Source organism: Lissotriton helveticus, chromosome 7 (genome assembly GCF_964261635.1).
Source record: "Lissotriton helveticus chromosome 7, aLisHel1.1, whole genome shotgun sequence".
Lineage (NCBI taxonomy): Eukaryota > Metazoa > Chordata > Amphibia > Caudata > Salamandridae > Lissotriton > Lissotriton helveticus.
In genome coordinates this window covers 1,538,840,552-1,538,868,005 of record NC_136068.1, presented here as the reverse complement: position 1 = coordinate 1,538,868,005, position 27,454 = coordinate 1,538,840,552, and the positions used below count along the sequence as shown (strand labels likewise).

Below are 27,454 nucleotides of genomic sequence, written 5' to 3'. Positions count from 1 at the left end.
CCAGCTGTTAGAGGGAGGGAGGTCTCTCGGTGGATGCCTGTCTTGGGTACTGCTGACCACTGCGTTTAGGCACCCCCCACCACCAGGAGCCCCTCTGGTATCGTCAATAGAATGGCACCTAGGTCCTTGAAGGTTAGGCCCTGAAGACCCGGCGGCACATATACCGACACGAGGGTCAACACATTCCCCTCCCATTGCCCGGTGATGCCTATGTATCTCCCCCCTGTGTCAACCCACGTGGACTTCACCATCATAGGAAAGTAGTTCTTCAACAGTATACCCATGCCTCTCGACCCTGATGCGAAGGTAGAGTGTACCACTAGAGTATATCCCCAGGGGTTGAGGGCCTTACAAGTGTTTCCCACCAGATGGGTTTCCTGCAGCAATACTACGTCAGGGACATGTCTCCTAATATACTGCATTGCCACCGCTCTCTTCACTTTGTCTCCCAAACCATTTACATTCCAGCTCATCAGTTTAAATTCTTTATCCCAATGCATGTTTCTAGATAGTTAAGTGACACCAATTTTCCCTTGCTGCAGAACTACAATGCTTCGCCGATTCAATAAAAACATACAACTGTTCCTCAACTCCTCCCAACTCCCCCCCTCCCTGCTCTCCTGCACTCTGGGCTCGGAACTGCCCATAACTATCACCATGCAGAGTGCCTGTCGCCCTTAAGACAAACTAAACAAAGAAAATTGGGGGGTCAACGTCCCTCTGCCCCCGATACACTTTAGTCCATATTTTCCCCTGGGTCAGTCCACTTCGGACTCATATTCTTTCCCATAAGCCCCTCGTATGTGAGCAGTGGAAGTCTATACAGGACCTTGGTCCTGTCAACAAGTTAGGGCACTTATAAAACAACCTAAGTCCCATTATACCTCAAAGTCTGTCTGGGAGCTATTATCTGATGCGCCTCTCCATACGTCCAGCCACTCGGCCGCCTCCTCCGGTGCCTCAAAGAATCTGGTTTTTCCACCTGCCTCCACCCGCAGGCGAGCCGGGAACAACATTGTATATTTAAGTCCTTTATCTCTCAGTCTCTTCTTAACTCCCAAGAATGACCTGCGTTGCTGCTGCACCATCTGAGTGAAATCTAGAAAAAATGTCACCTCCGAGTTCTCCAATCGAATGGGCGGTGCTACTCTAGCTGTCTGTAAAATAACATCTTTGTCTCGGTATTTCAGGAGTCTAGCCAGTATAGGGCGGGGGGGAGCCCTCGGTCCCGGTCTTCCCCCTGGCACCCTGTGAGCTCTTTCCATGACAAACATGTTAGACAGTTGCTTGGTGATAAGGTCCTCCACAAAGAGTTCCACCGCCTGCCCCTCCACTTTTTCTGGTATGCCCAGGATACGTACGTTGTTACGACTGCTGCGACCTTCATACTCGTCTAGTTTGACCTCGGCGAACTTACGGAATGCTTGCAATTCCCGAACTTCAGTTTGTAGCTGGCTAGTACCCTCTACCAGGCTAGTGGTGGTTATTTCGAGCTGTTTAACCTTCTCTTTATTTATGGCCAAGTCTACTCTAATTAGCATGACCTCAGAGGAAATGGCGTCCATTCTCTGTTCCAGGGACGTGTGGATCCCCCCAATGGCTTCCAGAAAATCTTTCAAAGTATGCTCAGGAGTTCCATCGTCAGGCCCTCCCACCGACTTATCCTTGGGTAGGTGTTGTTCTGCCATGGCCGCCTTGGAGCAGGTATATTTGTATTTCTTAGTTTGGGTGTTTTTGGGCCCCTTGGCGTTGGACATACTTATGGTTTAGGGAATATGATGCTGTTTGGTAAGTGTAGTGTCTATTCTTAGTTGTTAGGGCAGTGAGAGCAGCTTCACAGGCCTTGGTATATCGTACCAGCAGGATCCGTGTTTCTGGCCCTCTCTTGCAAAGATCACCTCCAGAGGGTTCCCAGATCTCCCTTTTCCCCTTGCCAGTCGCTGCTTTGGGTTAGCTTTCCGCAATGATAATCTCCCACTCAGTCACGTTGCCTGTTTGTCCACCAGATCACCTGTCCTGGAAGGCAAATTAAATGTTGCAGCAGTTTCCTAGCACAATCGATTGGTCTCAGATGAGGGGCACCCCTCTGCATCTGCGTTCCGCCACAGTGTTGGCTGGACCTCGCCCTGAGGGGGGTTGATGGTGTTGTGGGCCCCGTCCTCAATGTCCGAAGTGATCCGCGTTTGGGGCTCCTTTCACTTTGCGCGCACTGTGCTTAACATCTCCCGGTGGTCTCTCCTCTGATGCTCTGGGTTGCAGCAGGAATGAGGGCCGCATGTGATGATGCACCACCCGATCCCCAGGCGCCAGTCACCGCATTACTCAAGTCCTGGCGTCTGGGGGAACCACCGCGCATCTCTCGCAGCTGTGTGCCTCCTTCCTGGGCCCGGTCTGTTCTCCTCACTCCTTCAGCCTGTAACTGTGCCTCAATTTAACCTGTTGATACGGTGGGTCCACCTCGTACCTCGCCCTCGGTCACTCCATGCATCTGTCACGGTTTTCCGCAACGCCAGGGCGGCAGTTCTTCCGAGTCCCGTCCTGACCCCGGCACCCACCGGTCAGGAGGGTAGTCTCTGGTCGGGATGAGCTCCGAATACAGGGGTCTGCCGCTCTGTTAAACCCCGCTCTCACCATCTCACGGAGTATTGCACAGCACGATGTTCAAAGGCCAGCAATACCCCCTTGTTCTGGTGTCTGGTGGGCCCAGAGCGTCTTCCGCTCACTGCTTCACTATTCCGGGCCTCACCCACACTCGAGTCTGTGGCTTTCCTCGATTAGCAGGCCAGGACTGGGCGCAGCCGCATCTACAGCTCCTCCGGTCACTGCAGCCCAATCGTGGGCTCTAGTTGCTCCACAGGGCTTCCGGAAGCCGATTCTGGCCTCGGGGCACGGATCTGTTTGACGGATATATGCGAGGAGAGTGGGTCAGGCGTGGAGAGTTCTTAACCTGCGGCCATCTTAGAACGTTGCTTGGCCACTCCCCCGTTATTGTGAATTTTAGTTTCTTTGCTATCCAACACATTCCTTACTGTTGCACTTACTGGAGTGGGAATAGTCATTGTTATCCCTCCGCCATCCAGCACTTTCCCTACTGTTGTACTCATTGGAGTGGGAATATTAATTTTTACCCCTCCGCTATCCAGCACTTTCCCTATTGTTGCACTCACTGAAGTGGGACAAGTAATTTTTACCCCTCCCCCATCCAGCACCTTCCCTACTGTTGCATTTATTGGAGTGGGAATAGTAATTTGTACCCCTCCGCTATCCAGCACTTTCCCTACTGTTGCACTCACTGGATTTGGGAATAGTAATGTTTATCCCTCCGCTATCCAGCATTTTCCCTACTGTTGCCTTCACTGGAGTGGGAATAATCATTGTTACCCCTCTTCTTTCCAAAGCTTTCCCTACTGTTGCGCTCACTGAAGTGGGAATAGTAATTTTTACTCCTTTGCTATCCAGCACCATCCCTACTGTTGCACTCTCTGGAGTGGGAATAGTAATTTGTATCCTTCCGCTATTATTATTATTATTATTATTATTATAATTACACTTGTTAAGCGCACAGCTACCCGGAGGTTTCCCGGCGCTAAGGCAGACAGAAAGGCATACAAGATGAGAGGAGCATCAGACCAGCAGACTACGTATTAAAGAGCCAAGTCTTGATTCCTTTACGGAAAGTCAAGAAGCACATTTCAGAACGCAAAGGTAAGGGTAAAGAGTTCCAAAGAGAAGGTGCTAACAGGGAGAACGAGCGGCCTCCCATTTTTGCTCTCTTAACACGCGGGATCTTAAATTTATTCTGGGTGGATGACCTAAGTATGCGAGGGGGGACATAGTGCTGCACTAGAACAGATAAGTAGTGCGGAGCTCTTCTAGTCATGATTTTGTGCATGAGACATAAAGCCTTGAATTTGACCCTACTCTCAATTCGCAGCCAGTGCAATTTGCGCATGTGAGACGTGGCCGATGTTCTAGCAGGGAGGTTACAAATTAGGCGAACAGCCATATCTTGTACCACCTGGTACTTCCTAATTACCTCCTTACAGGCACCCAAGAGTAAGATGTTCCCGTAGTCCAGGCGTGAGATGACAAGAGCCTGGACTACAGTCCTAAGGGTGTCGGCAGGCAGCATCCACGTGATTTTCCTCAGCCACCTGATGATGGTAGTACAGGTGGCGGAAACTTTCACGACGTGTTGCTTGAAGGACAGTTGGTTGTCAAGGAGGACCCCAAGATTACGAGCAGTCGTAGTTGGGGTAGGAAGAGGACCCATCTCCGGCGGCCAATGTTGTGGGCCCCATAGCGAGGTGTCAGAGCCAAATAGGAGCAGTTCTGTTTTGTCCCCATTCAGTTTTAATTTGTGCTCAAGCATCCATGCAGATATTTGTCGAAGTCCAATTTGAAGAGAAGAAGAGGGAGAATTTTGGTTGGTGGAGAGTGAATAGATGACTTGGGTGTCATCGGCATATGAGTAAATTGTGAGACCTGCCTGTTCCGCCAGAAAAGCAAGAGGTCTCACATACAAATTAAAAAAGAGGGGACTAATATTCAGCACTATTCCCACTGTTGAACTCACTGGTGTGGGAATAGTAATTTTTACCCCTCCACTATCTAAAACTTTCCCTACTGTTGCACTCACTGAAGAGGGAATAGTAATTTTTACTCATTTGCTATCAAGCATTTTCCATACTGTTGCACTCACTGGAGTGGAAATAATAATTTTTACCCCTCTTCTTTCCAAAACTTTCCCTACTGTTGCACTCACTGAAGTGGGAATAGTAATTTTTACTCCTTTGCTATCCAGCACCATCCCTACTGTTGCACTCTCTGGAGTGGGAATAGTAATTTTTACACTTCCACTATCCAGTACTTTCCCTACTGTTGCACTCACAGGAGTGGGAATAGTAATTTTTACCCCTCCGCTATCCAATACGTTCCCTACTGTTGCACTCACTGGAGTTTGAATATTAAATTCAATTATTCAGCTATCCAACATTTTTTCGACTGTTGTATTTATTGTATTTCGAAATATACTTTAACATTTTTTTAATAGTTACTTATTTGAATTAATTATAAAATGGTTATTTTTTAATTTTAAATTATTGATATATGTATATATTGCATTTTTATATAATTGAAAAGTTTAACAATTTTATAAAGATAATAGTTCATAAATTATTTCCAAGTAAATATATGTATTTGAATAAAGTATTATGTTTGTGTGTTTATATATTTTTTTAAATTAAGTGTATTTGTTATATTTAGTTAAAATGTATATTACATTTAATTTATCTTGTTAAAAGTAATATTAATATTTAATATATTTTATTTTATGTTATATATATTTTTTATTGAAATTTTTTACATCTATATTTTTACTTCAATATTTTGTACTTACCTGCTTAAGTATGGGGAGTCGATATTTTTGCATTGTATATTTTTTCATCGATATTTTGTCAGTGATCCACTTTTGAGACATCTCCCATTCATGACATTGTTTTGATGATCTGCTCAAATCCTGCACACTGCTTGTGTATCCCGGGCACATGTTCTACTTTCAAGATTTGGCTTTTCAAGACCTCTCTGTTTGTTTAGATAAAATATGATAGTTGTATTGTCCGTACGAACCAGAACTGAAGAACCCTTTATCCTTGGAAGAAAAGCATAGAGCCCCAAAGTCACAGCCTTTAACTCCCAAAAATTTGTGTCTCTTTTTTCCTCAATGTATTTCTGCCACTCACTTTTAGTTCTTGAAATGAGCTTCACATCCTTCCACAAACGCAACCGTTGCCTTGACATAATGCGTTTTTTGTCTAGAAATGTTAGGCTCAATGATAGATTGTGTTTCTTTATCTACCATATCATGGCTGATTTCAATTTCGGTGTTGATGTGAGGACATCGTCAAATGATCTCGTTGTTTGCGCCCAGTGTTTGTTGATATGTTCCTGTAACAGTCTCATGAATAGGCAACAATTGAGAATTAGTGGAATGCATGATGACACCATACCTTGGAACGACCTGCATTGTCTCACTAAAAAGATAGTTTTTCTTGCTAGAACCATAGCTATCGCTCTTATTTCTGCAATTCTTTTCTTCATAGGGAAAGCTTTGCACACATTTGTGTCTAAAACTGCTCCTATAAAAGGAATTTTCTGCTCAGAATGGCACAGGCTTTCTTTGTTGAGCCTTTGAATTGGTAAAGACATCCGGCCACCCCGAATCTGAGTTACCTCCTGTGTTTGATGTAAACGTGAAAATGAAAATACACATCCTGGAGATCCAGGGATGTCATGTAGTCCCCCGGATTGATTAGTTGTAGTATATCTTGCAGGGTGACCATTTTTGATGTGTTTTTGGGGTACTTGTTGAGATAGCTCAAATCCATCACTTGTCTCCATTTCCCTGACCATTTCTTTAGTAGAAAGAAATTGGAATTAAATCACCTGCTTATCTGGGTATAAGGAACTTCTTCTATGGCACCTTTGATAATAAGTGAGTGAATTTCCTCTTTTAAGAGCTGGACATTTTGATGTGTTTGTGAGGTGGTTTTCTGTGAGGTTTTTGAGTAAACTCTAAAGTGTCAATGCAGGATTATTTCTAGCACCCAAAGGACCTGTTGAGATAGAACTCCAATTTTTGTAAAAGTTTTAGAGGCTTCCGCCTCCTCTCACAGATGCTGCAGGCAAAGCGGTGACTGGTGTTGAAGGACTGTCACTGTCTTAGGGAAAAAGCCATGTCCTCTTCCCCCACCCAATGGCCTTTGTCTGGGAACCTGTTTGGAATAAACCGCACCCAGTGTTGGTCTATATTGTTGTCAAAACTGCTGCCAATATCCTTTTTGGGACTCATTGTACAGCTGGAACCTGCTAGGCTGAAACCCACCTCTTAAAGAGTACAGACCTTTCCCTCTCGCTCCATGAAATAGTCGAAATCTCTGCTGTTGAAGCACCCCCAATGATCTTGCTGTCTCTGTGTCTGCTTTTGACTGGAGAGCCTCATCCACATGTTTTCCAAAAAGGCCATCTCCATTATAGGACATGTCTAAGATCTATGCCGGTACTTTTGGTTTGAAAGTAGTCACCTTCAGACAGTCTTGGTGTCCTAGGGCTGCAACTCCAGCGATTTGTTTGAATCCTGTTATGACCATATCCATTGCGCTGTCAAAGAGCTCCGAAAATGTTTTCTCTCCCGTCTGGAGAATAGCTTTTGCATCCTTTTGTTTGTGCTGCATGGTCTGACCACATTTGGCAGTCATATTGACCCAGAATCACTTATGGTCATGGAGGCCATGGCAGAGAAATGCTTTTGTATGCTATCCAAACGTTTCCTTCTTTATCAGGAGGAGCTATCATGGTGTGGTAGGATTTTTGGAGCGCCTTTGAGCAGCTTGCATAAGCACAGAATCTGCCTTAGGATGGCCGATTAAACACTCTGGCAAATTCTCTGGAGCATTGTATTTCTTTTCTAATTGAATGAATCAATGCCGCCACAGTGGCAGAGTTTTTCATAACTTCGAGACCTTCTGGCCATGCGTAATTGATTTCAATGACTTCTGGGAGTTTCTTTGAAGTCATATAGAAAGTATTCCATCTGTTGAATTAGCATTGGCAAATCAAACCATTTAACCACTTGATCCAGGAGATCGTTAAACCCTCCCCCCCCATGTCTTCTGGTGGAGAACTAATAACAGGTGGTGTTGGACTAAATTAATCTGGTGCAACATAATCATCCCATTAGTCGCCTATTCTAGAGGACTGGTCCTACACTATTTCTCCTTCTTCAGTTGCAAGATTGTCATCATCTCCCTCCATGTAGTCATCATGAACGGTGATAGGGTGGTGCAAACGTGGTTGAGAGGGAATACTCTGGTGAATAGCAGAAGTTTTTTTTCTCCAGAAGTAACGGAAGCAACTGAGGAGACATAATCAATGAGGGTGCTAGCCTATGAATCGTGCGCTGAAGTATATCAACCTTTTCCGGACATCTCTTGTAGTTGCCTTCAACCATATGCCTGAGATCTGTAATGAGAGCCATTTGAACCTGGAGAGTACACTTCATAAACTGATGTTGTTCATACGCCTCCACATAAGGTTATTGTACCTGGAATTTTGCGTAAGACCTTGAAAGTTCTCTATGTCTGAATGAGAAATCTCCTTGTCCTGAATGAGAAATTTCCTTGTTATCCTCCTCATCGATGTCCTGACATTTTACGTGAAGCTGGGAAGGACTACTTGCAATGCTGAATGGACCATCACCATCCTCCTCCACATCTGCCAGTTCTATGGGATGAACTGGTGGTAAAGGAGACACCTTCCTTGAGGACATTTGGTCCGGCCTTAATGTAATTGCAGTTGGTTTCATCAAAGGGCTCTTCAGCGATGCCGTAGAGGATGTTTTTGATCGCTGCAAAAAGATTTATGTTTCTGTTGGCAGCATGACGTTCAGTCATCAATGGTTTCGTCTTCAAAATAGTCATCACCGATATCAATAAAGAAGAGCTGGTCATTAACGGATTGGCAGTTGATGGACTCGTTGACACTAAGCTTGTCGATGGTCTCTTTCACTAAGTGGTCATCGTCGTTATTGATATAAATCTTGACGACGATGAAACAGTAGTTGTTGTCAATGTGGATGTCGTGACCGTCGACCAAGTCATTGCTGGTTATACAGTCGGCACATGCTTTTTGTTTGGAGGGTCAGAAGAAGATTTTCTCAAACATGAGGAAGTCAAACCTTTTTGCAGAGGAGTAGATGGTACTGACCTAATTTTTATTTTGGAAGTCTCGGAGGATGCAGCAAGCTTCAGTCTGAATTTTGAGCCTCCCTTAGGTTTTTCTGATCTTTGACCTTTAAAGTCTTTTTAGGACACCTAACCCTCATGTCTTTCCTTTTTCGAAGCCTTTTTGACTGAAGATGATGTCCCTCCATCTACAAAAACTTGAGTTTCAACTGATTTTTTTCTTTTGTAGCCGGAAAAAGAAGTCTTGCCTCCCTATCCTTAAGGGTATTAGCAGAAAATGTCCTGCAATAGTTGCACTTCTTAGGCTTGTGGCCAGGATGAAGGCAATATAGGCACTCCTTAAGAGAGGCTTTGAGAACTGCCTAAATTTGCCACAGGACTTACATGGTCTAAATAATCAATTTTTAGAGCCGTCTGACATGGTGATTTCAGTCAGTAAACTTCAGACCCAGTGGGCCCGATTCACAGAATTAACTTAAGATAAAATCCTAAACGTACTACTTTTGGTATTCACAGAATGCACTTACTACTTTTGGTATTCACCTCAATGCACTTACTACTTTTGGTATTCACAGAATGGATTTACGACTACTAACTTTATGTCCGCACTCGGGCTGGAGACTCAGGCCCGGAGGTGGAGCTACCAGCCCGGGGGTGGAGCTTCCGTCCCGGAGGCAGAGCTTCTGGCTTGGAGGCGGAGATTCCAGCCCGGAGGTGGGGATTCCGGCTGGTGGTGGAGAGTTAGCCATGGCCGGAATCTCTACCTCTGGGCCGGAAGCTCCGTCTCCAAGCCGGAAGCTCCACCACTGGGCCGGAAGCTCCGCCTCTGGGCCAGAAGCTCTGCCTCCGGGCTGGAATCTCCGGCCTGAGTGCGGATGTAAAGTTAGTAGTCGTAAATCCATTCCGTGAATACCAAAAGTAGTAAGTGCATTCTGTGAACACCAAATGTATTAAGTGCATTCTTTGAATACCAAAAGTAGTACGTTTAGGATTTTGTTTTACGTTAATTCTGTGAATCGGATCCAGTGATCTCTGCTGTTAGAAGGTAGGAAAGTTCAAGTAAAGGTCAAAAACAACAGATTTCTTACTGAAACTGAGCAGAGCTCACGACCAAGTGCAGTAGAAAATCTGAGGTATGCTAGCTCAGGTGGGAAGGGATGATGTGAGAACTGTTCTCTGATTGGCTACAGTTCGGTTCTTTCTAAAACAATGTGATTTGGCTTACAATATAACCTGTTTAACATCTTCTATGCTCATGACGAGCTGAGCTCGTCATGAGGCACGGTGCTCGTGTGCTCATAACAAGCTGAGCTCGTCATGAGCCGTGGAACGCTCACACGCGGAGATAATTCCCCTGCTGTGCTGAACGTTCCACGGAAATGGCTGTGGTCATGACGAGCTCAACTCGCTGCGAAGGGGTTAAAATATAACCACCGTTGCTCAATGCATCCTCATTGAAGGACCTCGCATCGCAGCCCCACAGTTCCCTGGAATTGCTGCTGCACGACACATCCTCGACACAGGACTGCACATCGCAGCGCACAGGTCATTGCAACTGCCACTGTGTGACCCATCCTTAACTCGGGATCTTCCAACTCTCTGCAACTAGGATTTAAGGTGTTTGGTTAGGTGGGCCTAAATTGGTCACAGTATCTGACCTGTTCCCCATTATGGTAGGCCCGAACTTGTGACCTTCTCCCGTTCCTGCGCGACTGGATAACCACAGTGGGCGCTTTGTGCTTTTAAGCACTATTTTTACATAAATCTTTGCAATTGCATATCACCAGTACTACTAATTGGATTTTCGCAATTTTGGTGTCAAATATTTTATTGCATTTTACTATATTATTCTAAATTGGTGTGGGATTTTTTTGTGTTGTGTTTGTAATTTATTACTGTTTATGTCCTGCATAAATACTTTTACACATTTCCTCTCAGTAAAACCCGACTGCTTTTGTGCCCAACTAGCAGAGCGTTAAGCACAGATAAATTTGAGGCTTTTTTGTGCTCCACCATCACAAGAAAGGTGGCTGCTGCTTGTGTAGGGTTTCCCGCAACCAGTAACCCTCAAATAGTTACCCAATTTCCTACATGCACCCAGGAAAATGCGCCCAGGAACCAAGCGTTGACTAGGCAGACCGGAATTCAGTATGGCTGCCTTTGTAATCAGAATCTAAAAATCTTGCAAAAAAGTGTATCTATGCAATCAAAAATGAGATTGTCCTATAGATATGATGAGAGTTGTTATCCTCTTTCTGTGTAATGTGATTCTAACTGCATCCCTCCAGAAAGCAGGGACTCCCCACTCTTTCAAAATATGATTAAATAAAGTTGCTAATGGGGCTCCCTAAAGTTCAATATCATGGAGATATCATTGGGGATAAAGTCCTGCGCTAAAGGTTTCATCTTATTTTGAGAATAAGAGCTGAATAGACCTTCTAGACTGAGAAAGGGGCCAATGAAATATTCACATGCATAATATCTGGAGTAGTAATGGAATTACCATCAGCATTTCCTATCTTGATATCAAAGTAAAGGCCTGAAAGCGTCGGATTTACACATTGCAAGGGATATGGCATTGTCATATATTACTGGAGTTTTTTTTAAACCTTTCTTTATATTTACTCAGACAGTCTGACTTAAAAGATCCCATTGCTCTCTATTGTATCTATTTTCCTTAAAAGTTCCCATTGCTCTCTTATATATCTATCTGTTGTTTTGTTTTTAGTAGTATTTTATATTAAGATCATTTTAGGGTTAAGTTTATACTTCTTGAATTTGGTTCTTATTTTGTGACCTCAAGTAGCTCGGTCTAGGCCAACGTGCAATCCCGGTCATGTTATCCTTGTGTACCAGAACACCTTTTGGTTGTAGTTGGTCCAGAAAGTTCACAACCAATTGTGGCTAATAATTTCTCAAATAAATTTATAGACTATAAAGATGGACCAGTAATTTTATCTAATTGCTCCAAAATGTGAAAATGTTCTGAGCCACTTTTTGAAGGTAGCTTTTTGATTACTCCATCTTATCTAGTTCTATTATTATTTGCAATAAAGCTACTCAAACTAGTTCTCAAAATAAATACTTTTCGCTCACTCACAAAGATGGCAATCAAAGGATGTTAGTCTCTCTTATCCCTAGCCTCAACTCTCAAATCCTCAATGACCAAGCTCAATCTCCATCATAATATAGTCTTAACAGAAGAATGTGTGTCCTCGCTGCGAGATTGTTCTAGCAGAAGAGTCAGTAGGGAATCTCACATATAAAGCACTTAACCCAAATTTAATTGAGATAGCCTTAGGACATGTGGAAGTTCTGGTGGCATGAGTATTTTTGCCCTTGAAACTACAAATCACTTTCTAATATCTATGGGGCAGCAGGCAATCATTCTCAAATGGGGAATTAAAATCATCTACTATAGGCAAAATGTTATCTCCTGCATTTTTGTGTCAAAATGTATTGCATGTTGGAAATTTTCCAGCTTCTGTAGGATGGGAGAATTCTTAATTTGTAAACAGTGTCTATTATACACATTTAAATGATGAAAATTCTGGCATTCACTATTTATTACTGTCTAAGTTCAAAGACGTAAATTCTAGGTCATATCAATAATCCACAAGGGGCCATATGTAGGTAAATTGCATTTACCCATTTGTAAATACCAAATTTTACCGATTCGGTATTTACAAATCGGTAAATGCTATGTAAGTATTTTTACCGAAATACTTACCGAATCTGTAACATTCGGTAATTACCGAATCGGTATTTACCGATTCGGTAATTGCCATTGGTTCCTATGGGCCTTGAGGCCCATAGGAACCAATGGCAATTACCGAATCGGTAAATACCGATTCTGTAAAATTACCAATTTTACAAAGGGGGACAGGGTGTCACTTTGACACCCTGTTGCACCCCGAATTCAGGCTTCTGTGCCATGAGACACACATACATGCCCTTAGGGCATGTATGTGTGACACATGGCACAGGTGTACATGCACAGATGTGCATGTACACAGGAATTCGTTATTTACCATCAAATAGAATTTGATGGTAAATAACGAATTATTAAGGGCCTGTGGCACTGTTTTCAGTGCCACCTACATCCCATATTACCGAATCTGTAAATTTACCAATTCGGTAATTTGAGAATAGGTAAAGTTACCGATTCGGTAAATTTACAGATTCGGTAATATTTTGGCCCCCTACATCTGAAACTCCAAATACCGGTCGGTAATGGCCGAAATCGGCCGTTACGACCGGTATTTGGCCACCTACATATGGCCCAAAATGGCTTACCATGAACTTCTCTATCCCAGGATCTCTAATACCCACCATGTTAAAAATGTAGGACCACTTCCCAAATCACTCGGTTATAAAGTAGATCACAGTTATTTAGAAATGTGTACCATTATATATTAGTCATTTTAGAATCCACCCCTACATTTATTCCAGTTAACAACCGATTTAAGACTTCTCCTGGAGGAAAAAGATGCTCTTTCTGCTATACAAAAATTCCAAAGGTGATATAGAAGTCAATGCACTGCTTCTAGGTCTGCCGAATGCACTTGTGCTTGAACAACTATACCGTTTTGGGGATCACAAAAGATGGGACAAACGCCATCATGTGAAATTAAACTAGATAATAATTTGGCAAGGGACAACTCCCACCAACTTATTAAACACTCCCTGGTGAGTCCTCTAAAGCTGTCTTAGTAAAACTCTGGCCACACCCTAGTAGCAATGGCACAAATAGCAGTACCACAACTTTAAAGCCAAGAAGGCACCATAATAACGCTCTGGCTTGGGACTTAGGAATGAGTTTTCATCAACAGCAATGGGTCTGAGGTCATACACAAAGCAGGTCATGCTTAGCAAGAGGGGTGATTTAGAGTTTGGTGGTTTGGACACTCATTCGCAAATGTAATGGATATCCCGTTTGCCGTATTACAAGTGCCATAGGATTTAATGCGCTTTTAACAGAGTGAATGAGATACCCATTACGTGTGTGACAGAGTATCCCATTCACCAAACTCTAAAACAGGTCCAAATGTTTTACCTTCTTACTTTTGCAAGTCAAAGACCTACAAGTTCCAAAGTTGAAACCAGTGAGAGTTCCTCAAAGTTAAATATATTGTCATCGAGCTCCCACTAAAGCCATTTGGTTTGGTACTAAGAGCAGTACAAAGCAGTATTTTGTGGCCACCAAGGTTGCCTTGCTGCTGGGATAGATTTACAGGCTCACCCATTCCATGGTTTTACCTTAGGATTTAGTAACTTGTTTTGTTTCTCAAAATCCTCCAATGGGAGATTCTGGAAGTTGTAGCCAAGAGGGAAGGATCCACAAGGCCAGATACTTTACCGCAAGGTTTAGCTGATCCCATTTTAAGTGCACAAAAAAGCTCCAAATGGGATGAATTGGGGTTTCTGATCCACCTGTTATGTGACCAGCATTGGCAAGCCGCAGTACATTGTCCTTTCCTCCTGAAGTGGGAAAAATAACAAAGTCACACTTTTCTCCAACTGCTAGGAAAGTTCCACTTCATCACTCCTGCAGCGCTCAGATACACAACTTAGTATTCTCTTTCCTTAGCTTGCGCTGGATGCCTGTTTTACTTAGGTAAAATGGAAAGTACCAGCAAGGGAATTTATTTTTAAGAAAAATCTCAGAAATCAGATTGTCTTTAATACCAAAGAAGTTAATCTGATTAAACCTTATTAGGGTCTGAGTGTATTTTATGAAACAAAATTCAAACACATCAATGTAATAAAATTAGCAACACAGGAAATTTATACGAAAAATATAAATATATTTGTTTATATAAATCAATTCATAGGGTACATATTATATCGTGAATCAATCAAGAAATGTTCAAATGTTCAAAGGAATAAATCAATTGACCTCTCAAACATCTGAATAAAAGTCCAAACTGAATAGATAATAACAAATGATTCCTCTTACACTTATAGTAAAAATCAAAGCGTGATGAATCAACAGTGAAGAATTGGACTTTGATAGTCGACGTTTCGGTCTTATGTGGTTAAATCGCAAGACCTTCTTCAGGACAACATGTATTTTGTGGCGACCCCCTATAAAGACATAATGCAATCAATTACCATCATATCTTGGTAGTCCAAATTAATGTTTTTTAAAAGACAAACCAAAAACAAACTAACATATTTTACCCGTGTGCAACCTATATCAAATTCAATAAACTTGATCTAATCTTCATGTATACATCATATATACAAAAATATACTGATTCAGCATTACTATATTCTTGTATTTAGTATGCCTTTAACTAAAACAGATTCAATTAAGTTAAAAACCTTTTATCCTGCTTTGAACAAGCCTGTCTTTTTCAGCAGTATTTCATCTCAGTTCACATTATTTACATTTAACATTTAAAATGACCATGCCTGAAGCGTCTCTCAAAAGGTCATATCTGTTTCTTCTATGAAAGAATTTCATATATACAGTACTTAGACACAGTGATATTATTGGACTTAACTTTGAGAAAAGGTTTGTTACCATTCCTCGCTCATCAAGATTCTCTTGTATTCAACTCCTGGAACAGCTATTGATATACCTTATTATGAGTTTGTGTCCAGGGTTACCTATCTGTATATGTAAAGCACAGTTATCTACTGAAACACTCTAGAGTGCAGGCATTCGGGTTGGATTTATCTCGCCTCATGGTTGATATTCTGAAGTCAGATATACAATTAGCGGTGGAATTCAATAATCACAAAATTCACAAAGTTCACTTACTTGCTCAAGAGAGCTAAGCTTTCTAATCCAAATGTATCGCTTGCAAACAGTCGCCTGATGTATATATAGATTAGGCAATCTGAGTCGTTCTGCAAAAGTAGACATAGATTTCCATTTAAGCAATTTTACATTTAGGACAGTGATAGAGATTTTTTAGTTGAGGTGGAAATTACCTTGTTTGTCTTAGTCACTGTAAAAACGCTCAGTGATCTCTGATTAATAACTGTCAGAGAAGTCGTGACGCAGGTAATTCAAATAGTTCAAATCTGCCAGACAAAAAGGATCATTTAGATGTCAGGCTCACGAAATGGGAAGTCAAAATTATTAAATTTTTTTATTTTAAAGAAAGGACGTTGAATGGTCCGAGACTAGACATTTCAACCTGCATACATCGTACTTTGTAAGGAGTATAGAGTCAGGTGTTTATTACGCAAAGACAATTGGACCTGCATACATTATACTTGGTTAAGAGTGCCGGATTAGACATTTGTGACACGAAGAATTAGCCATGAGGTCAGCATCTTTAATTGGGAATGCAGGGTTGGGCATATATTACACAAAGAGTTAGCCAAATGGTCAGCATCTTGGGCTGTAAAGTATGTTGACCAGGAAACTACTTTTGCAATAAATTCAACCGCTTCAGCCTGCTTACCTCGAAAAGAAAGTGCATCCGCAAACGAGGATTCAATCGCGTCTGGTTAGAAAACGGAAGAAGAGGCGTGCGATGCGTTATTTAAAGACACGTAATAACGTGAGAACTCGAACACAGCGGCCATCTTAAAGTGGTGTTGGATGGTATCGAGGTTTAGTTTGAATTTTATTTCCAACTCCTTGAAGTTGTTATACACTGGTGTTTATTCTAAGGTTCTAGTTTAATCAAGAAGACTTGAAAAACCTTGGATGCCATAGCCTGCAGCAAATGGGGACGTCCCTCTGTTGCTGACTAAACGTGGAAATCTATTTGGCGGCCATTTGTACCTAGTTTGTGAGCCCATAGGTGATATCTCAAATATCAGATATATTGTGAGCTAAATGTAATTTTCTGAATCGAATCATTATAGGAAACCATGATTGTCTTATTCTCTATATATAAATCCTAGGATATAATCACAGACTTGAAAATATTAAGCAAAAAGAGTAGCTCATTATGGCTGTCACACAGAAGTGCTCACAGTCTTCAGTCATAGTCTCAGGTCTACAATGCGAAAATCAATAGTATTAACAACAATCACAGATTAATACCTGATCACAAACGAGCATCTGTATCACAAATGAATAGAACGATCAATATCATGTAAGATCACATTAAGCCTGTATATTACAAATACACCAATGCCTGGACAATGTGGCGTTGTTTGAAGAGAAAGTTCACATACAAAGAGTATACAGTCTGAACATATCAAAAAGTGAAGCATATCTTTAAATCATGCATGCTAGTGTTTGCCATTCAGTAGAGGAATTCAGACCCATCCTGATACTGTCAATTGTGTCAATCCAGCGATTTTCTTTCAGTGTCAGTATTCTATTGACATTTTTCTGTCTAATGGTTGGTTTGACTGTTTCTAAAACCCACCATTCCATCTCTTTATCTGTGTGCTTTAGTTGGATGTAATGGTCAACAAGGGGTGCATTCTCAACTTTACACCGGATTATTGATTGGTGTTGTAAAATTCTTTGTTTTACCATTTGGGTCCTTTTCCCTATATAGGGGAGACCGCAGGGGCACCTAATGCAGTAAACTACATTGGTAGTTTTACAGTTAGAGAAATGTTTGATTGTTGTAACCTTGCCATTTAGTTCAAAACATTTGATGTTGCTGGTCGAGGCACACGCTATACAGCTGTTACATTTAAAGTGACCTTTGATAGGTGCTAACTGTCTCATATTGTCTATTATGTCATTAGCTGGCGCTTCATGAGCATGTACCAGTCGGTCACGTATATTAGGACCGCGTTTGAAGGCAAACAATGGTTTTTCATTAAATTCAGGTATAGCTGTCAACACGGACCAGTGTTTGCTGACAATTTTTTTGATCTGATTAGTTGCCGTGCCGAATGATGTGACACAGACAAGAGGTTTTTGATCAGATTTTTGTTTTGTTTCTAACAAAGCTTCTCTGTTGTTATACCACGCCCTTTTGAGAGAGTTTTTGAGAAGTTTATTAGGATATCCTCTGACTTTCAACTTATCTTTCAAGATTTTGGCTTCCCTGAAGTAATCAAGCCGTCTGGTGCAGTTTCTTCGTAAACGAAGAAACTGCCCAAAGGGCAGCCCATCTCTAAGGGCCTTCGGGTGATGGCAGTTATACTTCAGCAAAGTGTTTTTCGCTGTCGGCTTGGTAAAAAGAGTGGAGTAGAAGGTGCTGTCATCTCCTACTCTGATTGTTATGTCCAGGAAATTCATTTCTTTGTTACTGCTTTCTAGGGTGAACTTAAGATTTGGATTTATACTGTTGATCCAGCTATGAAATTCAGATAACAGTTCCTTATTCCCCCTCCAGATCAGAAAGACGTCATCAATATATCTCAGCCAACATGAAATGTTGGCTGAGAAAGGATTGAGTGAATCGTAAATGTATTAAGCCTGTATGTAATATACAGGCCTAATGTGATCTTACATGATATTGATCGTTCTATTCATTTGTGATACAGATGCTAGTTTGTGATCAGATATTAATCTGTGATTGTTGTTAATACTATTGATTTTCGCATTATAGACCTGAGACTATGACTGAAGACTGTGAGCACTTCTGTGTGACAGCCATAATGAGCTACTCTTTTTGCTTAATATTTTCAAGTCTGTGATTATATCCTAGGATTTATATGTAGAGAATAAGACAATCATGGTTTCCTATAATGAATCGATTCAGAAAATTACATTTAGCTCACAAAATATCTGATATTTGAGATATCAGCTATGGGCTCACAAACTAGGTACAAATGGCCGCCAAATAGATTTCCACATTTAGTCAGCAACAGAGGGACGTCCCCTTTTGCTGCAGGCTATGGCATCCAAGGTTTTTCAAGTCTTCTTGATTAAACTATAACCTTAGAATAAGCACCAGTGTATAACAACTTCAAGGAGTTGGAAATAAAATTCAAACTAAACCTCGATACCATCCAACACCACTTTAAGATGGCCGCTGTGTTCGAGTTCTCACGTTATTACGTGTCTTTAAATAACGCGTCACACGCCACTTCTTCCGTTTTCTAACCAGATGCGATTGAATCCTCGTTTGTGGATGCACTTTCTTTTCGAGGTAAGCAGGCTGAAGCGGTTGAATTTATTGCAAAAGTAGTTTCCTGGTCAACATACTTTACAGCCCAAGATGCTGACCATTTGGCTAACTCTTCGTGTAATATACGCCCAACCCTGCATTCCCAATTAAAGATGCTGACCTCATGGCTAATTCTTCGCGTCACAAATGTCTAATCCGGCACTCTTAACCAAGTATAATGTATGCAGGTCCAATTGTCTTCGCGTAATAAACGCCTGACTCTATACTCCTTACAAAGTACGATGTATGCAGGTTGAAATGTCTAATCTCGGACCATTCAACGTCCTTTCTTTAAAATAAATTTTTTTATAATTTCGACTTCCCATTTCGTGAGCCTGACATCTAAATGCTCCTTTTTGTCAGGCAGATTTGAACTATTTGAATTACCTGCGTCACGACTTCTCTGACAGTTTTTAATCAGAGATCACTGAGCGTTTTTACAGTGACTAAGACAAACAAGGTAATTTCCACCTCAACTAAAAAATCTCTATCACTGTCCTAAATGTAAAATTGCTTAAATGAAAATCTATGTCTACTTTTGCAGAACGACTCAGATTGCCTAATCTATATATACATCAGGCGACTGTTTGCAAGCGATACATTTGGATTAGAAAGCTTAGCTCTCTTGAGCAAGTAAGTGAACTTTGTGAATTTTGTGATTATTGAATTCCACCACTAATTGTATATCTGACTTCAGAATATCAACCATGAGGCGAGATAAATCCAACCCGAATGCCTGCACTCTAGAGTGTTTCAGTAGATAACTGTGCTTTACATATACAGATAGGTAACCCTGGACACAAACTCATAATAAGGTATATCAATAGCTGTTCCAGCAGTTGAATACAAGAGAATCTTGATAAGCGAGGAATGGTAACGAACCTTTTCTCAAAGTTAAGTCCAATAATATCACTGTGTCTAAGTACTGTATATATGAAATTCTTTCATAGAAGAAACAGATATGACCTTTTGAGAGACGCTTCAGGCATGGTCATTTTCAATGTTAAATGTAAATAATGTGAACTGAGATGAAATACTGCTGAAAAAGACAGACTTGTTCAAAGCAGGATAACAGGTTTTTAACTTAATTGAATCTGTTTTAGTTAAAGGCATATTAAATACAAGAATATAGTAATGCCGAATCAGTATATTTTGTATATATGATGTATACATGAAGATTAGATCAAGTTTATTGAATTTGATATAGGTTGCACACGGGTCAAATATGTTAGTTTGTTTATGGTTTGTCTTTTAAAAAACATTAATTTGGACTACCAAGATATGATGGTAATTGATTGCATTATGTCTTTATAGGGGGTCGCCACAAAATACATGTTGTCCTGAAGAAGGTCTTGCGATTTAACCACATAAGACCGAAACGTCGACTATCAAAGTCCAATTCTTCACTGTTGATTCATCACGCTTTTGATTTTCACTATAAGTGTAATAGGAATCATTTGTTATTATCTATTCAGTTTGGACTTTTATTCAGATGTTTGAGAGGTCAATTGATTTATTCCTTTGAACATTTGAAAATTTCTTGATTTGATTCACGATGTAATATGTACCCTATGAATTGATTTATATAAACAAATATATTTATATTTTTCGTATAAATTTCCCGTGTTGCTAATTTTATTACATTGATGTGTTTGAATTTTGTTTCATAAAATACACTCAGACCCTAATAAGGTTTAATCAGATTAACTTCTTTGGTATTAAAGACAATCTGATTTCTGAGATTTTTCTTAAAAATAAATTCCCTTGCTGGTACTTTCCATTTTACACAATTCGCCCCAGCCCGCAAGGGTATATTGGGTTACTCACCCCATTAAATATTGTTTTAGTTAGGGGCCACCTACAATGAAAACAATTTGGGGCCCATTAGGATGTAGGGCGGATCGCCTCCGCCTGCATGGCAGTGGCGATCCGCCTTACATCCTAGCCCACCTGCCACCCATTTCCCCCCACCATATTAGTATGGTGGGGGGATCGCGGCGTACGGGAGGACTGTCTGCCGCTTTTCCACCCGGTTGACAAGTCGACCAGGCGGAAAAGGGTTTCATATGGTGGCAGTGTATGCTAGACACCGCCATCCATATCAGGATGCAGGCGGGAGGGAGCCTTTCCGTCGCGGCGTTTCCGCCATGGAAAGGCGTGCAGATTTCGAAGTTGGGGGCCTGTTGCAGGCCCCTAGTATGTTGGGGGGGATGGGGGAGGGCACATGGGGGGAACCTATGTTACCCCCCTACAAGTGCATGCACAACATGGCAGGCACCGTGCGGTGCCTGCCACGTTGTGCATGCACGACATGCAGTTTTGGCATTATGGCGGGCGGTGCACAACATGCAGTTTGGGCATTGCGGCGGGCGGTGCTGAAAGCACATGCACAACATGCAGTTTTGGCATTGCGGCGGGCAGTGCTGAAAGCACCGCCCGCCGCAATGTTAAAAATTTAGGATGCGCCCGCCACTGTGGCGGCCGCATCCTAATGTCACCCACGGGACCCTTGCACATATGGCGGGTGGTCCCTTTTACCGTCAGGATGGTGGGCGGACAAAGTCCGCCCGCCATCCTAATGATGCCCTTTGCTTGCTAAATAAGGTTGGATTTCAGGAAAGCAGATAATGTGTTGCTATATAATGGTAAGATGATGCTAATGCAAATGAGTTTTCTTGTGTAGGTTTGTGTACTCAGTTTACAAATAACTATTATTTCACTCTTTGTTGTCCTTTCCCTTTGTCTCCTATCCCTGTTTCCTAACAGCCGAGAATCACTCCTGAAGGGGAGTACATCCCTCTTGACAACACAGATATCAACGTTGGGTTTGACAGTGGCACGGACCGCATTTTCCTGGTTTCTCCAATTACCATTGTTCACCCGATCGATGAGGAAAGCCCCTTATATGAGTTTACCAAGGCCGAACTGGAGGCGTCGGACTTTGAGCTGGTGGTGATCCTGGAGGGCATGGTGGAAGCAACTGCGATGACCACACAGTGCCGTAGCTCCTACCTGCCCAATGAGATTCTCTGGGGCTACCGATTTGAGCCAGTCCTCTTCGAGAAGCGCAACCACTACGAGGTTGATTACTACCACTTCCATAGAACCTACGAGGTGCCCAGCACGCCTACATGCAGTGCCAAGGAGCTCGCAGAGAGAAAGTACACCCTCGCAGGTCACAACTCCTTCTGCTATGAAAATGAGGTAGCCCTGAACTGTCTCGCTGAAGAGGAACCTCCAGACGCCAATCTCTGCACTCTGGTTATGCCTCCTGAAATAGACTTGAGATCAGCGAATCCCATGGAACATTCTCTCCTGACATGATGGGTCTATTTTTGTTAAAGCGTTGTTCAACAGTGCTCAGTTCACTACTATACTTGCAGAACCGGCTGCTTGGGAGAGGGACTTGCTGCACGCTGAAGGCTGAGGGATGGAATTGGGATTAGACAGCAAAGGTGGGCAGTCACGGTTCATTTCCGTTTCTCCTTTTCTGTCAAAAAAGGCGTACTTTGAGGAAATGAACACAAAATGGACCTTTAAAAGCAACATCAATAATAACTCTTTTCTCCCAAAAATCTTTGATTGAGCTGGAAAAGGTCACAAGCGATGGTAGAATGCACAAACCTACTGCAGCCCTACTTCCTGTTGCCACAGGCAAACCAAAGAGGAAGCACTGTACTCCTTGACGTTTGGCTATGTTACTTCACAAATTCACTGGTCGAAGGAAAGCCGCTAGAGCCGCTTTCCTGACTTCAAGGGCATTCATGGTAGAATGACAGAGTATCCACCGTTCCTGAATTTACTCCTTGACTTTGCTGAGTGCAGCTGTTTTTTTAATACACTGGACCCTGCATTCCACCTGGTCAGATACATAGTCACTGAGGCTCCCATTTCAGGGCATGCCCTAGCACTGGTGCCCACATCTCATAACATCATGTGATCAAAAGCTGTAGCAACTGCACTGGAGTTATTTATGTTCTACGTTTACTACTCGAAGCCATAGAGTGCCACTCAGAATAAAGTATTTCATTCTGCTGCTTTCCTTGAGCAGTAGCTGGGCGTCGGCATTATGGGGTACCAGGCAGTTCACATATGAGTCCTTTATACAGTAGCTCTGATATATAAAGTCTGATTTATTTGCATAAGCATGGTGTAAACACGCGTAGATTGTGGGTTCGGGCACGCCCTTCGAGATATATTTACACTAAAGTGCACAACGGCACTCCTGGAGGGCAATCTTTTCGTAGCCTCACTGCTCAAGTGTAGGACAATGCTTTCGGGGCTGCTTGCTCTATGATGCTGATGCAAGAAGAGGAATGGTCAAGGGATGGCTGCTTTCAAGGCCACATGAAATGTCTGTGCACAGAAAGGACTATGGCACTAGAAAGGGGTCACAGGACCGGAAATAACCCCAAAGAATCTTAAGAAAAAACATAAGCACTTTATTGCCATGTTACAATGTAATACGAGACACTGTGAAGATGTTGTATAGCACTTAATGCCTTCGAAATAAATTCCCAGAACGTCAAAAAGTTTGGTGGCTTAAAATAAATGAGCAATTGCACTTAGAAAAGGAGCACGTGTGTCTCTCCCCAACCACCCAGGTCCCCCAGAGCTAAGGCATACACCAGGTACACAGATACAAATAATTGTATTCATAAAGTTTCGTTTTCTGAACGCGAAATAGAATGTTGAGAGTACAAGCAGACGGACTCTGGTGTACATGCCAGCACAGCCTGTTTACCTTCCAATGACAAGGTCTCCCCCATAGACACCAATGGTCTGTGCTGGCTCCTTCTAGAGAAAAGGCAGTACCTAACTTGCATAATGAACGCTCATTCTGAAAATGTTTAGGAAATGGGAACTGGATTTCATAAACATCTACTTGGTATGCAGCAGCTCGTACTAAGGTTTGTTTCTAAGCACTAACATGTTAGTAAAAGAAAGGGAGCGAGGCCAGGGAAATAAAATGATTTTCCATATAATTTTAAATATGAAAGGAAGGCGAAGTCAACCCGTATGTCTACCTGAGCAGCCGTGCTTAGAATGGCTAGATGTCTAAAGCAATACAAATCTTTGTCCCTCACGGGTGAAACGCATGGCAAATAGCTGGGGCCACATGTATCAATGGGATCTACCCATTCTGTTCCAATGGAAAAATGTGTTTGTACATATGGCCCTTGGTCTCACATTGAACGTTTTTTTTTTCATTTTAGGAATGTACCAATCACTGCCCCAATGGGGGATTACTATTAAATATGAGAGGAACTCTTAGGTCCTCGGAAGTATGGAACTTTACCATGCTCTCACTATACAAAGGAGATGAGACACACAGATAGATGATCATTGACAGCAGCAGTACAAGCAGTGTTCAGATCCATGTTGTGTGGCTCAGAGCTATGCCCAGGTGTTCTGAAACGTATATCTAGGGAATAGAAAGGGAAGTTGGTGATACAGCAATGCTCCACCAGTGCCAACGGGGAAAGAACTCTTGTGAAGTAAGTAGAGATGGTAGAAAGTAAAAGGAGTCAAATAACTTTGGACCTAGATAATAGCCCCTGTTAGATACTTGGAATTCATGGGTGCACAGGATAGCACAATACTGTGCCCCATGACTCCATGCCCAATAATGATTTTACGACTCTTGCGCCCTTCTTGACAAAAGTACAATTTACTCTCCAAATTCTTCTGAAGGGATGGAGCAACCGACGACAGCAGCAATCAGAATGCCAGGGAGTGGCATTCTATGTCAGTGCTTCTGCAGGGATTTGTAGCTGGCCCTCCCTGCCCTCTGGGGTGGTCCTCGACTCATTTTAGGGTTGTATCAATAGGTGGTTTACATTCTTCTGTCATCTTACAACTTCCGTGAATGTTTCAGGGATGCTTTAAAAATAAAGATCTGTTTTGGGGGTCAACAACCGTTTTGAATTATTTTTTCCAGGCTGAAGGTGAGCAGTATATGAAATGTTGAATGGCATGAAAGTATCCAACATGCAGTTGGAGGGCACTGTGGCGATGAGAAGGATGCAGTGTCACGCTATGTGGTAGTGTTAAGGCGGAACAACATATCCGCACTTGTATCTAACGCAGAATAATAGGTTCATTTAGTGCCTTGTTCAGTGATCACGTCCACTTCAATACGTGCCAAAAAGTAGTTAAGATGGGAAATGTAAAATCACAGGTAGGATAAAAGCTGTTTCCGGTGTGTGCCACGTCTCTTTTGGATGCAATAGGTGAAAACAAAACTCTTACGGGTCATAGGGTGGAAATGAGGGGAAGAGGGTTTGAAACTTAGGAGGAAAGATTCAGATGGACAATAAAGAGCGACATTGGGCACCCTGAATGGAAAGTCAATGACAGGGCACTGTCCGACAAAGGGATGAATGGAAAGACTGGGGCAGTAAAGGGTTGGGCAAGAATTAGAGTAAGACTGGAGCAAGGAGATCGAGGGATGAAAAGGCAGACTGATAGAGAAGCAGTGACTGAACTTGAATGGGGGTTGAGAATGCAATAAGAGACAGGGAAAGAGATGAAACTGGCTAAAAGAGAGATGTACAAGGAGGTCAAAGACACAAGAAGAATGGCCAACAACGGATGTATTAAAGCATGGCCCATAATTGGGGCCAGACGTGGTGAGTAGAAATGCACAATGCAAGACAGGGCCGGATCTCAGGATCTCATTGTGCACAATGTACTGTGACAGTATGCCGACCTGAAAATGCACTGTATAATGAACGGAGAAGCTGCAGGACATCCTCATTAATTATAGTGAACGGCTTAGGGTAGGGTTAACTATGACCAGAGGGAAGAGCAACAAAATTGAAATGGGAGCCACAGGGACACTGATGGTAATTACAAAATCTTTTATTGTTCAGACACACATTCAGGCTTTCTCCTCATAAGACTGATGTCAAACTTCAAACATTACCAACAACCCAACAAAACAAGTTTCTCTAGGAAGCATACAATTGGACGTTGATATGCAGGGCACGTTAAAACTGCTTGAACACAATTATCTGTCACAGACACAAACAAACACACACACATTTTGTATATATAAATCAGAGAACAAAATATCAGCACAGTTAGTGATTCCCACACTGCTCATTTCACGCTAATGCTACTTACTGTTCACTGGTCCTCTCTTGGGCTTTCTACACGGAATCAGATTAAATTCTAAATTAAAAGTTTTTAGTAATTGAACCCTATTTGAATACCTGTCAGAATATCTTATCTAGCTCAGCATGGGTTTATCTGACATATAATGTCTTTTAAATAAAGCTCGTATAAGGTAAATAACAAATGTTAAGTCTGTGTAAATACATATTACTTTCAGTTTAGAAATTAATTTATAACATGTTATAATAAACACTAACCTAGAACAACAGGAGTGGCATCAGAAACAAACCAAACTTTCAAAGCTAATGAAGAGTTAATCTTTAAAGAAAATAAGAAAAGACATGCTGGGTGACTTGCCTCAGAGCTAGAGCTCTATGAACATAATTCTTTCTTCCAATCAGAAACAAAAATAAATGTAATGGTTTCATCTTCTTGAAGAAAAAATGCATCACAAACAACAGCAGCAGGATGCTGTTCATGTGTGTGTTTGGGAAGCAAGAAATGGTTGTCCCCTGAGCTGCTTAAATACTCACAGTGACAAAATAGGTATTACTCCTCTTGGAAGAGGACTCATCAGTTTTGTTTTCACAGAGCTCTGCAGACCTTGAGATGAATCAAACTCTGAATTCAGGCCTCGAAAATCCCAACATTTTTACTAGACCTGCAGGTCTAGTGCCTTAAATAATTTACTTGACCTAATTATTATGCTCTTGACCCATAAACTGGATTTAAATTATGTGATCCTGGGCAAGTATTTTAATTCACTGAGACGCCACTTTCTTCTTTATCGCATACGAGAGCACTTCAAATACGCATGTCTGCTGTATGGAAAACTTTTGTTTGGTTTAATAGTCTAAACTCTTGCTCTATATGTAATACAAATCTAGCCACATCAGTGGTGGATGGTGAACTTTGGCAGTGGTGGGGCTTGGCTGGGCTTGGCTGAAGGGACGTGGGGGGTCGTTAAGGGGTCATGATATATTTTGGTAGGCCAGTCGCCATTTGCAGGCAAACAAAATGTACACACAAAGTATGCCACAAACAGACTGAACACACCCTACATAATATACATTCAAGGCATCAAATGAAAACATTAATAATATGCACACATTATATTGTTCTTATGCATAGCACACACACAAATATACCAAGCACAGTGTGTGTGTGTGGACTAAACTAAGCTTTTGCATATATTATTCTGAAAATGAACAGCATTCTCATATTATACACAATAGGAAAATTATCTACAAGCTAATTCTGCACATAATATGCTGAACAAGCGGGACGTGTAAAAATACAGCATGCTTACTGAACCGGACAGATACATACTGAATATGATTAGACAATATTGTTATATGAAAGCATACCTGTCGTTTAGACACAGCAAAAATGGAGCAAGCAGAGCTAAATTAAAACAAGACTTTTTTTATCTCAATGTGCAAAGACAACTTGAATCTACAAATTGGTGTGCAAATCTGCCCATGCAAAAATCGCAAAAGGCATTCAGAGACTAACCCCCAGATGCATCAAGCATCCATTTTGTGATTC

General features: G+C 41.8%; 1 protein-coding gene and 2 long non-coding RNA genes across 3 annotated transcripts in view; 2 read left to right on the top strand and 1 right to left on the bottom strand.

Moving 5' to 3' along the window:
* The window catches only part of KCNJ14 (potassium inwardly rectifying channel subfamily J member 14), a 311,853-nt gene extending 287,827 nt beyond the window's left edge, over positions 1-24,026 (top strand). The window contains exon 4 of the mRNA XM_078654984.1: positions 21,554-24,026. Coding sequence (XP_078511110.1) covers positions 21,554-22,111 — 558 coding nt within the window. The 3' untranslated portion in view covers positions 22,112-24,026. The remainder of the gene's footprint in view (positions 1-21,553) is intronic.
* LOC144770461 (uncharacterized) lies at positions 14,569-16,232 on the bottom strand. The gene is made up of 4 exons (XR_013598903.1): positions 16,163-16,232; positions 15,684-15,776; positions 15,511-15,599; positions 14,569-14,828 (listed from the first exon to the last, which is right to left on the bottom strand). It is a non-coding gene; the product is annotated as an uncharacterized LOC144770461 (long non-coding RNA).
* Positions 19,165-20,240, top strand: LOC144770462 (uncharacterized). The gene is made up of 3 exons (XR_013598904.1): positions 19,165-19,247; positions 19,332-19,420; positions 20,102-20,240. It is a non-coding gene; the product is annotated as an uncharacterized LOC144770462 (long non-coding RNA).
* Positions 24,027-27,454: the final 3,428 nt, after the last annotated feature.